General features: G+C 43.1%; 1 protein-coding gene across 3 annotated transcripts in view; it reads left to right on the top strand.

Moving 5' to 3' along the window:
• PHACTR3 (phosphatase and actin regulator 3) overlaps window positions 1-15000 on the top strand; it is a 164927-nt gene that overhangs the window by 113177 nt on the left and 36750 nt on the right. For all 3 annotated transcript variants that reach the window (XM_034787667.1, XM_034787665.1, XM_034787666.1), the window contains exons 7-8: window positions 117-364; window positions 9292-9445. In XM_034787667.1, the coding sequence (XP_034643558.1) occupies window positions 117-364; window positions 9292-9445 (402 nt within the window). The remainder of the gene's footprint in view (window positions 1-116; window positions 365-9291; window positions 9446-15000) is intronic.

Raw genomic sequence — 15000 nt, 5'->3', positions numbered from 1 at the left:
GCCCCTGGTACATCTCACTGAAGACATGATGCCCGTGTTCATCTAATGCTAAGGTTTTTACTATGGCTTTAAAATGGACTTGTCTGTCAACCCAGGTGTGTACCTTCCATCCACAGCTTTCACGGCAGAGAAAGCAAAGGGTCTCCCAAAAAAAGAGTGGATGTCCGTCCATCCAGAACATCTAGCATCGAGGGCAGCAAAGAAAAGGAGAACGCACTGAGCCACAGTAATGATCCGGAGAACAAGCGAAACTCAGTCAAAGAGTCAGATGAGAACAAAGAAAACCTGATCATGAACTCAGAACTCAAGGACAACTTGGTTTTTTATCAGGATGAAGAGGTGTTGAATGACTCCATCATTTCTGGTAAGAAAAGTTAATTTATTATCCTTATAAAAATATACCACTTCAGTTGACAAGAATGGTCCAAAATATCTCAGTATATGAGTGTGAAAATGCAATGTTATGGCACATTTTTTGTGCACAGATTCTCAGTGAATAGATAGCGCTAAAGTTATGCCTGAACGACGTGGTTTGTGCTCATGTCTGTCTTGGTAACTACAGCATACCAAAAATGGCATTTAGAGATACATAGATAATTCAATAGGTGCTGTCCTTTCAGTTCTGCCTACACCACTTTGTACCATCTCACCTGAATGGCAGAGCTTCCAGAAGGGGCATCTCATCATCCGTGAAAGAGGATTTCTGAGAGTCTGGGGCTGACAAATCACTTTTGGAAATGCCCCAGTCTGGAAGCAATGCAGTGATGGAGTATACAGTATAGGTGGCTATTTGGCAATGAGTAGCAGACCTATCTTGGAGGGACACGTGTCCATAGGCTGGGATCTGAAGAACTGAACCCCAGCTCCCCTGAAGATCTATTAGCGAATCTCTGACATCTCAGTGAATTGTTTCTACCCATCTGCCAAGTTGTATCTGTACTGGATTACATTGTTGAACTCTCTACAGCTCTGGTATGCCTACAACACACAAAAATGTGTCTCCCTCTGGGAGGTTTTGGAAGGGGTAATTTATTTATGAAGTTAGGTCAAAGATTAAATTTTCTCTTGGAAGCACTGCTCTGTGCTTATCTGAACCATATGACCTCTTAGCAAAATATGATGGGAACAATTATTATTATCCAGGCCAATTGTTTTATTGAGCTGAGCCACTGGGGCTCTTTGGTGAAATCATATTTCAATCAAGTTTTCATAGTACTGGCCAGTTCAGCAGGACCATATTCTATTTTAAATGAGTTTCAGTAGATTGGAACGGGACAGGCTTAGAGAGAGCCCACTGCAAAAGTAACCAGTGTAGTGTAGGAGATTGAGAAGGAATTTTAACAGGAAATATATCTAATGATAAGTAATGAACTGGATTATTGGGTTCTGATCCTAGCTTTGCTGCTGATTCTGGTATCTTATTGAAGGGTTGTTGTAGCCATGTTGGTCCCAGGATTTTAAGAGAGACAAGATTGGGGAGATAGTTGAGATAAGGTAGAAGAGGAAATAAAAGAAATCTTTTGCAGAATTTCCCTGCATTTAAGTGAAAATTCTCTTTTTAAAAGCAAACAAACAAAAAAATCTCCAGATAAATTTTTCCACATCTCCCTGGGAATATCTATTGTCCCAGATTATAAGAAGTCCACTGAGTTTGGTGTAAATTCTTGTAGATTAATTTGTTTAACACAGGCCATGCAGTCCTCCTGTAACACAAATAAAAGTGTTTATTCTACCACTGAAGACGTGTGTCATATATTTAATTAGACATGATTTTTGCTTACGCAATTGGTGGAAAACCATGATGACAAGAAACCAGTGACTGTAAAAGCTTATGTGGCATCCAGAAGCAGCTCTTAAAATAAAAAGTGCTTAAAAATATTTCATCTTATTATGGCGTAAGCATTGGTATCTGCTTGGGGTATGCCCTCTAAAGGGTTAAAAGGTCATTTTGCTCAGTAGACGTTAATTCAAGAAAATGTCAAATGACATGTAAATACCAGAAAATGACAGAAGTTAAGTATGGAAAAAACTATTCGCTTATCCAGTCTGTTCCCCAGTCAAAGTGGAATTCCTACAATATGTATATTAGCATTTTGTCAAGTTTAAGGAATCCTTTTTAAAAAAAATCGTAAGGCCTAGGGCCATGTAAAAACATGCTTGTTCAACTACCAGGACTGTGTGTGCAAGTGAGATAAACTTTTCAAAAGTTCTACCATTGGTGTATGGTGTCTAAGGAGGTTGCCATGGGATAAATGGAAATTCAGTGATGAAAGTGAATGACAATCAGCTGAAATGCAGGGGGAAAAGTCTTACCAGTGAAAATGATTGGCAAAGAAATGGAAATACAACAAACCAGAACAGAACAAAAACAGCCCATTGCAGATAGAGAGTAATTAATATGGAGCAGGTGGGATATTTTAATGAATTCACTTCTGTGGGTCCCCCCTTTGTGTTCATTGTCTGTGAATATTCTAGCGAATGACAGGAAGTTGGAGTGTTAGCACGGATGTGGAAACAGCAACAATTAAACAAATATCAAAGACAAATTATTCCTTGATTCTCAGAATTATGCTCAGCCAGTCAGGGGACAGAATTATACCGTGTCATTTACGTCCAATCCAAACTAACTAACAGAGGTTGAGTATTGATGAGCACAGTATAAAAACCTGTATAGAGCAGAACAGAACACTCCCAACAAATTGCTTGAGAACAAGCCCTTTGCTAACCATTATCCATAGAAATTGGTGAATAATAATTACATCTGATATTGTAACCTGTCTGTGGGCAGTTTGTGAACAAACAAACAAAAACAAGATGGAATGTGTCCAATGAATTATGCAATCAGGTCCATGAACAGGAGAATGGAGGACCAAATGGCAGAGAGATTCAGTGATTCATTAAGCTACAGGATGGAAAGAGACCATCTTAGGACCTCAGGGATGACAACTCTGCAGCCACTGTTTTCTCACGTGTTCTCTGTATCCAAAAAGATGTCAATGAGACATTTTTGTTCTTGACACGGCACACACTTGTACTGGCTTATGGTCACTCACATTTAAGAAATACATAGTAACGAGAAAGGTAGCAGCAACGTAATCGCTTGTGCAATTCTCCTGCTTTCAGAAGTCTGGGTTGGCTGGCAGCTTAGAAAGAATCTAAACATCCAAGGTGCTTATATGGTCCCCATTGCTAACATATGAGAGAACCTCTCAATCTTGGATGTTGTGAGGATACATACATCAATCTAAGATAGGACAATGTTATTATCCCCATTTCGCCAGATGTGGAACAGCGACCCAGATCCCTCCAAGGTAATTGGGTGCTTAACTTTGACTGAAATATCTTGAGGATCTGGGCCAGAGAAACATAGGGACTGTCTATCCTGCAGCCAGTGTAGAGATACCCGAACTAGCTTTCATCTAGCTGGCTCAAGTGACAATGGTAGTGAAGCTGAGGTAATACAGACAGCAGCATGGGCTGTTAGCCCAGGACAGAGGGTCTGTACTCAAGTGGCTAGCCTCAGTTCCTGGTTCTTACACGGCATGGATTACTTTCTCTCTTTCTCCTAGCACTCAATAATCTCTGATCGGGGCTGTATATAGGGCTGCAAAAAGGCTGCATATTAATGCCACTCTTACATTGTGCATCTGCACATTGTACCTAAATTTGAACCATAGATGCCAGCTTTTTAAAACTAACAGTGGAGGGGTGAGATCTTCAAAAGCACTTGGCATTGATCCCACATTGCTCCCATTGAGAGTGCAGGTAGACCAAGGCAGAGCACTTCTGAAATCCCACTTGAGATATTGGTAGTTATGGGGCAGAGGGGAAACGGAGATGCACCTTAGCCCCAGGGAAAACTTCTTTTAGGAAGATGTTTAAATAAAGACACCGGTAATTAAATCATAGCGGATACACTGATCAGCACAGTGGTCAGGAAGGAATTTCACATCACAGTGCACTGTTGGCTAGGCACAGGGTGAGATTTTTATTCCCTCTTTGTTGTTTTTTTTCTTTTCTCTGAAGCATCAGATATTGGCCTCTGCAGGAGTCAGGATAGCGGTCTTAGTGAACAAATGGTCCTCTCAATAGGGCAGAGGATGGACCAATTACAGGGTGTTCACCCACAAAATAGGCACTATCCTTCTTAAAGGATAAACTCCATCTTTTTTTCCTCCAGATTTTGTCAATCAGGTATTTTCAAAAATTAATCGAATTGGCCAGTCACTGATGGTGGCTCCCAAGATGGACAGCTCAGATTAATCCAGCTGTCTTGGTTCAACTGCATTTTTATTTAGATTTTGGAATACCTTCAAGATTAAACAGTGCACAGTGCATACGGGCCCTGGGAGTGGTTACCATGTAAGCCTTTTTAGAAACCCGGACATCTGGATGAAGCAAGTATGGCTTAGCTGGGGTGGGCTGAACGCTGTCTGCTTCTTTAATACAACAAGTAGGATTTGGGTTAAAGGTACTATTTTTCAGACTGCACTTGCTTCTTTTAATTTCACAGAGTAGGAGATTCTTTTTTTTTTTTTCCTTTTAAGGGCATAGATTGAGCTCTGTGAGCAGAGGCAGGCCTCCGAGTGCACCTCCAGAATAGGCATTAGATGACGAATTGGCAGCATTTTATTTGTAACGAGCGATTGCATTGCTACAGTGTATTCTATTGCATCTTAGAATACAGGGCTATGGGCCAGATCCTCAGCTGGTGTGAAACGATGTAATTCCATTGTCCTTAAAGCCTGACTCTTTTAAAGGCCTGGATCCCTTTGTACTGTGTAGAGAGAGATTTCAGCTCGTCCTGAATGACCACATGAGATGGGGGAAAGCACCAAAAGAGCCCTGACCCCACCTATAAGGGAACCGCATAAGGAGGGTGGGACTTACAGCACTGCTCACAGTTTTATACACCCCAAAGATCATGGGGAGGGGTTATTGTTCTGCTTTCTGCACCAGCTCCCACTTCAGCCTCTGGCTGGGGGGAATGATACTGCAAACTGCACCTGCAGAATGGGTGTTAGATCTGCTCCCACAGCTGCCGGATGTAATTCTGCTTGTGCACATGCTGTGCAGATAGAATACTCCACGTGGTGCCGTGGCCCTCTCATCCACCCGCACTGCGGCTGTGCTCGAAAAGCCATGACAGAGCCCGAAGGGTTTGGTCCAGTAGTCAGAGCATGTCATGCGGGAGGCATGTTTCCAGTTTGGACACTTACTTGTGTGACTTCAGGCAACTGACTTTGGCACTTTGGGCCTTATTTTACCTGGTTTAAAACCGTTAAACAAATACTTAACATTGCACATGAGTGCTGTGAGGCTTCGTTAATTGATGTTTGCAAAGCTCTTTGAGTGGAAGAGTCAGCATATTATTATAGCGTGTCCGCAGTCAGATTCCGGTTGGGGAGGGTTGGTTTGATCACAGTTTTAGAAAGCTCTAATTTTGCAACTGTCAGGGACTCAGGGTATGATATTAGGCAAGTCACTCAACTTCTCTCTGCCTCAGTTTCCCTACCTGTAGGCCAGGGATAACGGTGTTCACCCTCCTTTATAAAGCACTTGGAGATCAGCAAGTGAGTAGTGTCCTAAAACACACATCCTAAAGGTGAACCTGTTATTTACAGGTAGCAGACTAACTGGGGCATGCCAACCTGCAGAGCACCCCGTTACAAAACAGCCTTTATTCACATCTCAAATGCCAGACAAAAACTACCTAAAAATCTAACTTCAGTCTTCTTTCAAAATTGGATGATTTTTTCTAAAAGGAGAGCTCAAGTATTAAAATAAAACAGGCTCTCTTATGATTTTTACCGCACACTATACATTCAGAAGAACACTCCAAGAGAAGTAGATACACAGATTTATCTGTACTTCTTGTGTAGCCGGACAACAGTTCACCTTCTGTCTTAAGGGGACTATTCCACACTGATTGTGCACTCAAAACTCTCATTGAACTTAAGTTCTGTGTAGGACATTAACTATACTTAATGAATATATTAACAAGAGTGCTAAATGGAAGACATGGGAGGTAATTGTCCTGCTCTACTCAGCACTGGTAAGACTTCAGCAGAAGTTCTCTGTCCAGTTGTGGGCACTGCACTTTAAGAAAAATATGGACAAATTGGAGAAAGTCCAGAAAAGAGCAATAAAAATGAGAAAAGGTTTAGAAAATCTGATGCATGAGGAAAGATTAAAAACAAAACAAAACAGGGCATGTTTAGTCTTGAGAAAAGAAGACTGAGGGAAGACCTGATAATAGTCTTAAAATATGTTAAGAGCTGTTATAAAGAGGATGGTGATCAATTGTTCTCCATGTCCACTAAAAGTAGGAAAAAAAGTAATGGTTTAAATCTAAAGCAAGGGAGATTTAGGTTAGATATTGGGAAAACCTCTCTCACTGTACAAATTGTCCAGTCTGGGTCTGGTTGATGATCTAAAAACCTGACATAAACTTGATACCAAGGGGGCAAACCCAATGGTGGGTTTGAAAAACTGACACCTACCAATGCTCTAGGCTGGAGTTGGTGAGGGGGGTATCACCTCTGTTAAGCTTTTCACTTGCGGGTAGGTTCTTTTATTGGTATTTTTAAAATATGTTTTCTCTGTAATGCTTTTACCTTAAGAATAAATGTGCTTGCTTAGAAACAGCTGTGTAGTAACTTGTACACTGCTGGCAATGGACTGTGCACAGTCCTTGGCGAGAAAGCAAAGCACAGGCACAGGCCTTTAGGCAGATTGTTTGGCTGGGGATACTATAGCGTAAGGCAAGGAGCAGACTTAAAACCCCCAGTCAGAAGAGAGTGGAACAAGGGCCCCTACCCAGAGACAGGTGATGGCAGAAGACCTGAGACCTGACTGAGAACTCTTGGAGTGGACCATGGAGAGTGGGGTACAGATGCAATTAACCTGAAGCTGTGATACCTGTCAATGGAGGTTTTTAAGAACAGGTTGACAAACACCTGCCAGGGATGGTCTAGGTTTACTTGGTCCTGCCTCAGCTCAGGGGGATGAACTATATGACAGCTCAAAGTCCCTTCTAGTCCTACATTTCTATGACTCTATACAAGGAAGATATTCGGTATAACTGCCACATGTTACAGTAAACTTGTTACGGGATTGCTTATTATAGAAAGAGATTCAGAAAAGAGAAGCTCTACTCAAACCAATGAAACTGGTGAGCCAGACTGTGGTGCTTTTCTTTTAGCAACTCAACCTCAAGCAACGTGGGGCTTTCCCAGCTACGACTCGCACTCTACATTTTACTGTCAGTTTAAAAAAAAAAAAAAAAAAAAAAAAGTACAGTGAAAGATGTTGGGTTTTCCACTCTGTAAGCAGTTTAAATTTAGAAACCTTATTACCACATACCTTCCAGCTAGCATTGCAAGATGGTTTAATCAGTCAAGGAGCCAATTCAACCCTTCACTAAGCCCACTGAAGTCATGGAGTTACATCAAGATGCATTTGACCCCAAGGCGTTCTCTCAGAATGAAAGGTTGTTTCAAATGCCGTCGAATGACAGCCTCAGAAGAGTAGTGAAATATTACTCAGAACAGTTGCTGCACTTTTCCTTATGGGAATTCCTCTTGTAAACATCACCAACAATATTTCAGGCCAGATTTTCCTGCATGTGCATGTTTTGCAGTTACCACAGTAGATCATGCCATTGTGAGAAGTATGCACACCTCCCATTGCCAAAATATCTTACCGACTTACCACCATTGCACACATCATTCTGAAAATCTGACCCTTTATTTCATTCCTTGGAATGGTTTTCTTGAAGTCTCTCCAGAGGGGAAACCCTGAATACAGGTCTGCAATTTTACTGTGGCATTCTAAGGCCTGGTCTACACAGGGGGCAGGGTGGGGGGTGAGGGAAATCGATCTAAGTTACGCAGCATTATTCACGTCGCTGAAGTCGACATACTTAGAGTTACTCACCGCAGTGAAGACACCGCAGTGAGTAGCTCTGAGTTGACTGCTGCCGCTCCCATCAACTCTGCCTGCGCCTCTCATAGCGGTGGAGTACAGGAGTGGACGGGAGAGCATTTGGGGGTCGATTTATTGTGTCTAGACTAGACGCAATAAATTGACCCCTGCTGGATCGATCGCTGCCCACCGATTCGGCGGGTAGTATAGACATACCCTAAGACAACATAATGGGATAGTTTTGTCAATAATGGCTCATATCTTGTGACCCATGTGCACTCTCCAGGCTGACTATTCCTGATTCTCCATCTTTTGAATTGTGTTTGTTCAAAATTGAGTGAAATGTTCAAAAAGTTTAATATGCTTATTCAGAAACTGGCAAATCTGGGCCACTGGCACCTCACAAATAATCACCCACTTAACTTGGAACTATTGCATGTGTGAGTGGCTAATTTAAAGTTATCCGTGCTGGACTGTCAGTCCTGGTCATTAAGAATAGGATTGTCAAAAGCGTTCAGCATCAGTCTGATTCTGTTCACATTGAACCAACTGGTAAAACTCCCATTGATTTCAAGGGGAATAAAGCTCAGCATTTTTCAAAATTCCTCTGCTGTCCACAGAATGGTACAGGAAACCATCAGCAAACGTGTCCCGCAACTCCTCACCAGCTGCACCTTAAAACCCCTTTGTGGAGATACCATGCAAGGGTGAGACTAAAGCGCAGTCTGCAAAGCCAATTCATTCCTTGGCTTCTTTGCTAAGACCGTTCGCAAGAGTGCCAATGAGTGTTGGTGTTTTTTATGCTCTGTCAGCTATCCGGTGGGTTGAGACCATCTATGGTACGCCTTTCACTAACTCCCAACCAGCCTGGATTTGAGCTGGAAACCCAGAGGGGAAAGGATCTCCATTCCAGCCATTCCCATTCCCCTGCACTACCTAGTCCTACTACAAAGTGCTCCAGATATAGCTTTGCTTTGGGACATGGGATGGCTCAGAGGACTGATGATGTGCACCCCCTTTGACTCCTAGATTAGTCGTTTGAACTTTGCCTCAGCTGATAGTTACCAAGAGTCATAGCCATCTGAGAGCATTATCCTGGTCTACAATAGTGCAATGAGATGATAATCTCAAGCATTTCTGAATGGACCATTACCCACAGCTGTGTTGGCAATCTCAGCCCTAGCGCCACTTTTATTAATAAATACAAAGCAGCCTCTCCCATACAGGTGCAGATTTCACAGACATACATCCTCCGTTGCCCACTCATTACTTGCCCATTTCTGAGGTTTTTTTTTTTAAGTGGGGGGGGGAGCAGGAATTCCAAGCTTTCCTCCTGACCTTTTTTCATTTCAATGCATGTCCCAGGTACCTTGCCAAGAAAATGCAAGAAAGAGCTGCTGGCAGTAAAGCTACGGAACAGGCCAAGTAAGCAGGAACTGGAAGACAGGAACATTTTCCCAAGGAGGACGGATGAGGAACGACAGGAAATCCGGCAGCAAATCGAAATGAAACTTTCAAAGTAAGTCAGTTTAAGGGACGGAAGGGGGGTAATCTTTATAGTGAAGTCTCCTCTGCACCTCATCTCACTATACACATGTCCCTTAGCCCATTTCCCATGGGGAGTCATGCAGAAAGGGACAACATCAACAGCAGACAGCAGTCTTGGTTTCAGGGCCATGCTTTGCTTTTGATCTCTGAGCTCACACACTTTGTGCTGTGGGCTGGTCACCTGATCTCCTTGAATCAGGCTATTCCACCCTAAAATAAAAAGCAAAACTCAATGCAGTGAGTTAGATTCTAGCCCTGGAATGTATGCCTGCACTTCCCCTTGAAGTCAATTGATTGTGCTAGCTCCTATCAGGAGCACTAAATTAACCACCAAACTTTTCATCTTTGTCTACACTTGCACTTATCCTTGATTGCAGCCATCAGTGTATCTGCAAACCCGCATTATAGGCAGGGAAAGCTGCAGTGTGCACTGGTGGGGCTTAACTGACCCTGTTTCAAATAAGGGTCAGCTTCAAAAGGGCTTTCTTTGCCAGGGCTAGAGATTTGCAGAGGTGCAGCTCCACAGATGGCTGAAATCTGGGCTAATTGGAAGGGTAGGAAAGACCTGTTTTCTTTGAGTAAATGGCTTGCAAACACTTAACCAGGGCATGAGGGCTCAACTCTATAGGAGAAACCAGTATTGCAGTTAGATAGTGTAAGCAAAGATTTACAGAAACCATTAGATTCAAATTGCATTGGGGTTTTTTTTTTAATAACTAAATTTAGATCATTTGCAAACCTGAATATTTTAGTTGTGACAAAATGGATTGTTAAATAATCTGTGCTGGGTGCTCCCACACTAGAATAGGCAGTTCTGAAGGCAGCCAAAATGGTTGAAATCCAACTGTGAAAGCTGAACAGGAGTTCATATTGGAGGCTTTTTAAATATTAATCATTGGAATCTACTTTTTCAAGAAACAGTTGCTGTTATTCAAACAAGAGCTGGGCCAACTCTTCAGTCTGTACATTTAATGAACTTTTGTTTTAGATCAGGGATCGGCAACCTTTGGCACGCAGCCCATCAGGGAAATCCCCTGACGGGCTGGGATGGTTTGTTTACCTGCAGCATCCACAGGTTCGGCCGATCGCAGCTTCCACTGGCCAATGGGGACTGCGGGAAGCAGCTCGGGCCGAGGGATGTGCTGGCCTCCGCTTCCCACAGCCCCCATTGGCCTGGGATGGCGAACCGCGGCCTGCCAGCGGATTTCCCTGATGGGCCGCGTGCCAAAGGTTGCCGATCCCTGTGCCAGAGGATTGGGAATGAGGTTGATAGATCAGAGTGCAATTCGTAATGGACAGATGTCTACATCATAAAACACATCATCACATTTGGCCCCTCTGCTGGCAATCTCAGCTAAAAAAAAGACCAGTGATTGAACATGAAGAATAAAATATTTTAGAGTACTTTACAAATGTTAGTTAAGCTTCACAGTACCCCGGGATGCTGATAATGGATACAGAGGATTCATTTTACTTAGTCTTTGTTTATTATCTTTATTTAATATTTGTATTATGGTAATGCTTAGAAGCCAACAGATAATGGGACCATATCGTACTAGGCACTGCACAAACACAGAGTAAAACACAGACAATGGATTTAACATGCAGGTAGAGCGAACAATGTGATGGTTGACAATCACCACGTTAGTGCCAAGATGTGAAGCCATCTTTGGGAGTGGATCATGGGGGACGTTCCACCATATATAACTGTCTTGCCAACAGCTTAGGACAGAAAATGAAGAATACATGGGCCTGATCCTGTAAGCCCTGCACATGTGAAACGTCCATTTGCCTTCCTGAGCTATTGGAAGTATAGGTGCATTTTAGGTAGGCAGAAGTCCCTGAGTTGCAATTTGGCCAAGATATTGAGCTTAACAGTCTTAGTGACACGTGCAAAATTACGATGTGATCTGTAATAGGCAGTCAGGAGCCTGATTTTACAACTCATCTGAAACACTTGGAAAAGTGCCCCCCGATGCTAGACAGGGACATTTGTATAGTCTTCACTCAGTGTGAAGGGTGTCATCTAGTGAATCTCCAACTGCTGTAACACTTGGGTGCTCCGTGGAGGTCTCCTGTCTAACTACCATCCCAGCCTAGGGTGACCAGATAGCAAGTGTGAAAAATCAGGACAGAGGTTTGGGGGGGTAATAGGAGCCCATATAAAAAAAAAAAAACCACCCTGAATATCGGGACTGTCCCTATAAAATTGGGACATCTGGTCACCTTAGTCCAGCCTGACCCTATTTGGTTTGTGAGAGCCAGTGGAATCTTAGCACAATTTAGGATGGCTACAGGCCATTCCCCTTTCTTTGTAGGTACCATTTAGCCACTTTGTGGTGGAAAAGGAAAATAAGTTTAAGAAATTATGCCTAAAATTAGTGTCAATATAAGGACTTACGACATAAGTGTGTCTGCCTACCAGAGGAGCATAAGGCATGATCATGACTGGAAGTTGTGGAAGGAAAGGTTTGGTGCACAAATATAAAGAAGACAGCTGATGGGGAGCAGTCTATGATGTAAGTTATTAATCTGGTAGGTAATGTCTACAGATGGCTGAAAGCACATGCTCATTTAGTGTAACTGAAGACATGCTTTCATGTACCTCCTCCTTCTTCCCAGAACTCAACAGGCTGAGTGCCACTCATGAAACAGAAGGTGCAGAGATTGCTAGAATAGCCTGCCATGCAAAACAGATTGGAGCCAGTCCCCCACACAATTTCTGAGCATATATGAGCACTGAGACAGCTTGCTCTTTGCTCATCAACCAGAATAGAGCAGGACGATGTCTGCAGATATCTCATGGGGAAATATTTTCATGATGAAAGGCAGGCACATGTCAAGGATAACCCCATTTTGAAAATACAGAACTATGTAGTGTCCGGGGGATATCCCCTCAATGTCTGACTCCCACTTTGGGGAGAACCACAGAAAAAACCGACTTCTCCCCAAAAAACCATGCCATGTTTTACACTAAACTTGGTGCATACTTGGCCAGGAGTTTGTAAGTTTAGTTAAGGTGGTGGAGATGCCTATGCAGTGCAGAGATGCGTTGAGATTTTCAAATATCCTTAAATCCATTTCAATGGGAGTCTGTGGCTAAATCCCTTAGTTGGCTTTGAAAATCTCAGTGGTGATCAATGAAGCTTATCCAGGGCGTAAATTCTTATAGAGTATTTCCCGGATCCGCCTTCCCCCACCTCCCCAACATGCTATAAAAACTCCAGGGGGTTGGAAAATATTTACCTGAGCTCTGCTCTGGACAACTCCGGCTGAATTTAAGCCCTGAGTTTATAGATGTGGAACTCACTAGTGAGTTCTCAGATTTAAGGAACTCTCTTTATCTTAGGATCCAGCATCTGGTTCCAGTGGAAATTGCTAATGTGTGTGTGATCTGACCACCATGTAGATGGATTTCAGCACACGGCAGCTACTGTTCCAATGATAGCATTGTGATGATAATGCTGAGCGGGGCTTACTCAACTATGAATCCAAATGTACAATCCAATTACAAACCTGTCCTCTGCGGCTAGAGATGTGATTCCCAGCTTGCACAGACATACCTGTGCTAGCTCTCACTGAGTGCGGGTGCTAAAAATAGTAGTTTAGCCACAGTAGCACAGCCAACAGCCCAGGTTAGCTGTCCCAAGTACCTATCCATAGGGTCCAGGCAGGCTTGTATTCAGGCCAGCTTGCCCATGCTATCATTTGCTGCTGCCTGTGTTACCGTGGCTACCCTGCTATTTTTAGCACTCTAGCATGATGAGAGCTAGTGTGAGTATGTCTACACTCCCACCTCTAGGTGTAGTCATAGCCTAAGAGAGGAGATAGAACCGGGAGACTGATGACTCGTCGTTCAACAGCTGTCTGATTCTTGATAAACTAGCCAGTAGATAGGCAGCCATGTTCCAGATACGTTGTTTACCAGCTGTATCCTCATGGATTTGAAGGAGTTCTAGGATAGCTCGCAAAGTTCTTCTGTAACACCGACAGACCCCAATCATCGGTGGGCGGGATCAAACCTGGGACCTATGGAGCTTAGTGCATGAGCCTCTACAGCATGAACTAAAAGCCAACTGGCTGTTAGCTAAGGCTGTAGAGCAAACTCATTAATATCTCTCTCAGAGGGTACATCTACACTACAGGGGGGAGTCGATTTAAGATACGCAAATTCAGCTACGTGAATAGCGTAGCTGAATTCGACGTATCGCAGCCGACTTACCCCGTTGTGAGGACGGCGGCAAAATCGACTTCTGCGGCTTTCTGTCGGCGGTGCTTACTCCCACCTCCGCTGGTGGAGTAAGAGCACCGATTCGGGGATCGATTGTCGCGTCCTGATGGGACGCGATAAATCAATCCCCGAGAGGTCGATTTCTACCCGCCGATTCAGGCGGGTAGTGTAGACCTAGCCTAAGTGGTCTCGGTGCCACTAGATGGAACAGAGCACGACACCCAGGAGGTGTGTGGCTTATACTTCCATCCCACCTTTAAATCACTAATTTTACATGACACAACATTCTGCTGGCTGGAAGGAGAGCCGTGCTTAAGTATTTTATGAAAATACTGAAATAATTATTTTAGAGTTAGTCAAAAAATGGGAAAACTTTTCATGAAAAACGGGTCCCGTTGCTTCACCCAAAAAAATGTCAACATTCAAAGATTCTGGATCAATTCTCACTGATAGCTATAATAGCTGGAGAGAAAGTGGATGCTCAACTTTTGCACGGATAAATAGTGACACAGCCAGACCCACAGCACCCTTCCTCACTCCAACTTATCAGGTGGCCTCCTCACTCCCCATCAGAACCGAATCCTGAAAACTCCTTAAGCAGATTCTGCTCTTATTCCATTAGAAATCCATTGACTTCAGTGGAGTTGCTCCTGACTGACATCAGTGTGGGGCAGAATCCCTCTCTTTTCCCCCCATTTCTAATCAAATAAATTAGCCACTTGTTGCTATGGAAATATGCCCCTCCCCAAATGGCAGTATTCCATATTTCCCCAGATTGCCTCATTCAGTAGCATTCATCTCTTACTAATTTATCTGTCCCTGATGCTTCAGGCCATGGCAGACACTGGTAATGATCTATTGTGTTCTAGACAATTGAGGTTCTGATACGCCAGGCTCCTGACATTCCTTGTTCGCCTTCACTATGTGTTCTGAGTGCAGATAAGAAGACCTCAATGGCATTAAATGAACTGAGCCCATTATATCAAGAGGTTAAAAAAAAACCATTTACAAATATGATTATTTGCAATAATTGCTCTCTGTATGACAGACGTACTTCATTCTAGAAGGGATTTAAGCGGAAACCCAGCGGAACAAAATGATCTTTAGAATGAAGAGCAATGCGTAGAAAGGTTGTTTAATTAATTTAGGACATTATTGAGACTCTTTAAAAAGTTAATATCCGAACTGCCAGGGTGGCTGTTACTTCCATAGTACGCCTTGTACAGGAACACTCAGAAACACTCCTTTATTACTTAATGTCTCAATGAAAACATGAATTCCTAGAACAAATTATA

This window comes from Trachemys scripta, chromosome 12, assembly GCF_013100865.1.
Source record: "Trachemys scripta elegans isolate TJP31775 chromosome 12, CAS_Tse_1.0, whole genome shotgun sequence".
NCBI classification, from domain to species: Eukaryota; Metazoa; Chordata; order Testudines; family Emydidae; genus Trachemys; species Trachemys scripta.
This window is presented reverse-complemented; position numbering and strand designations above follow the sequence as displayed.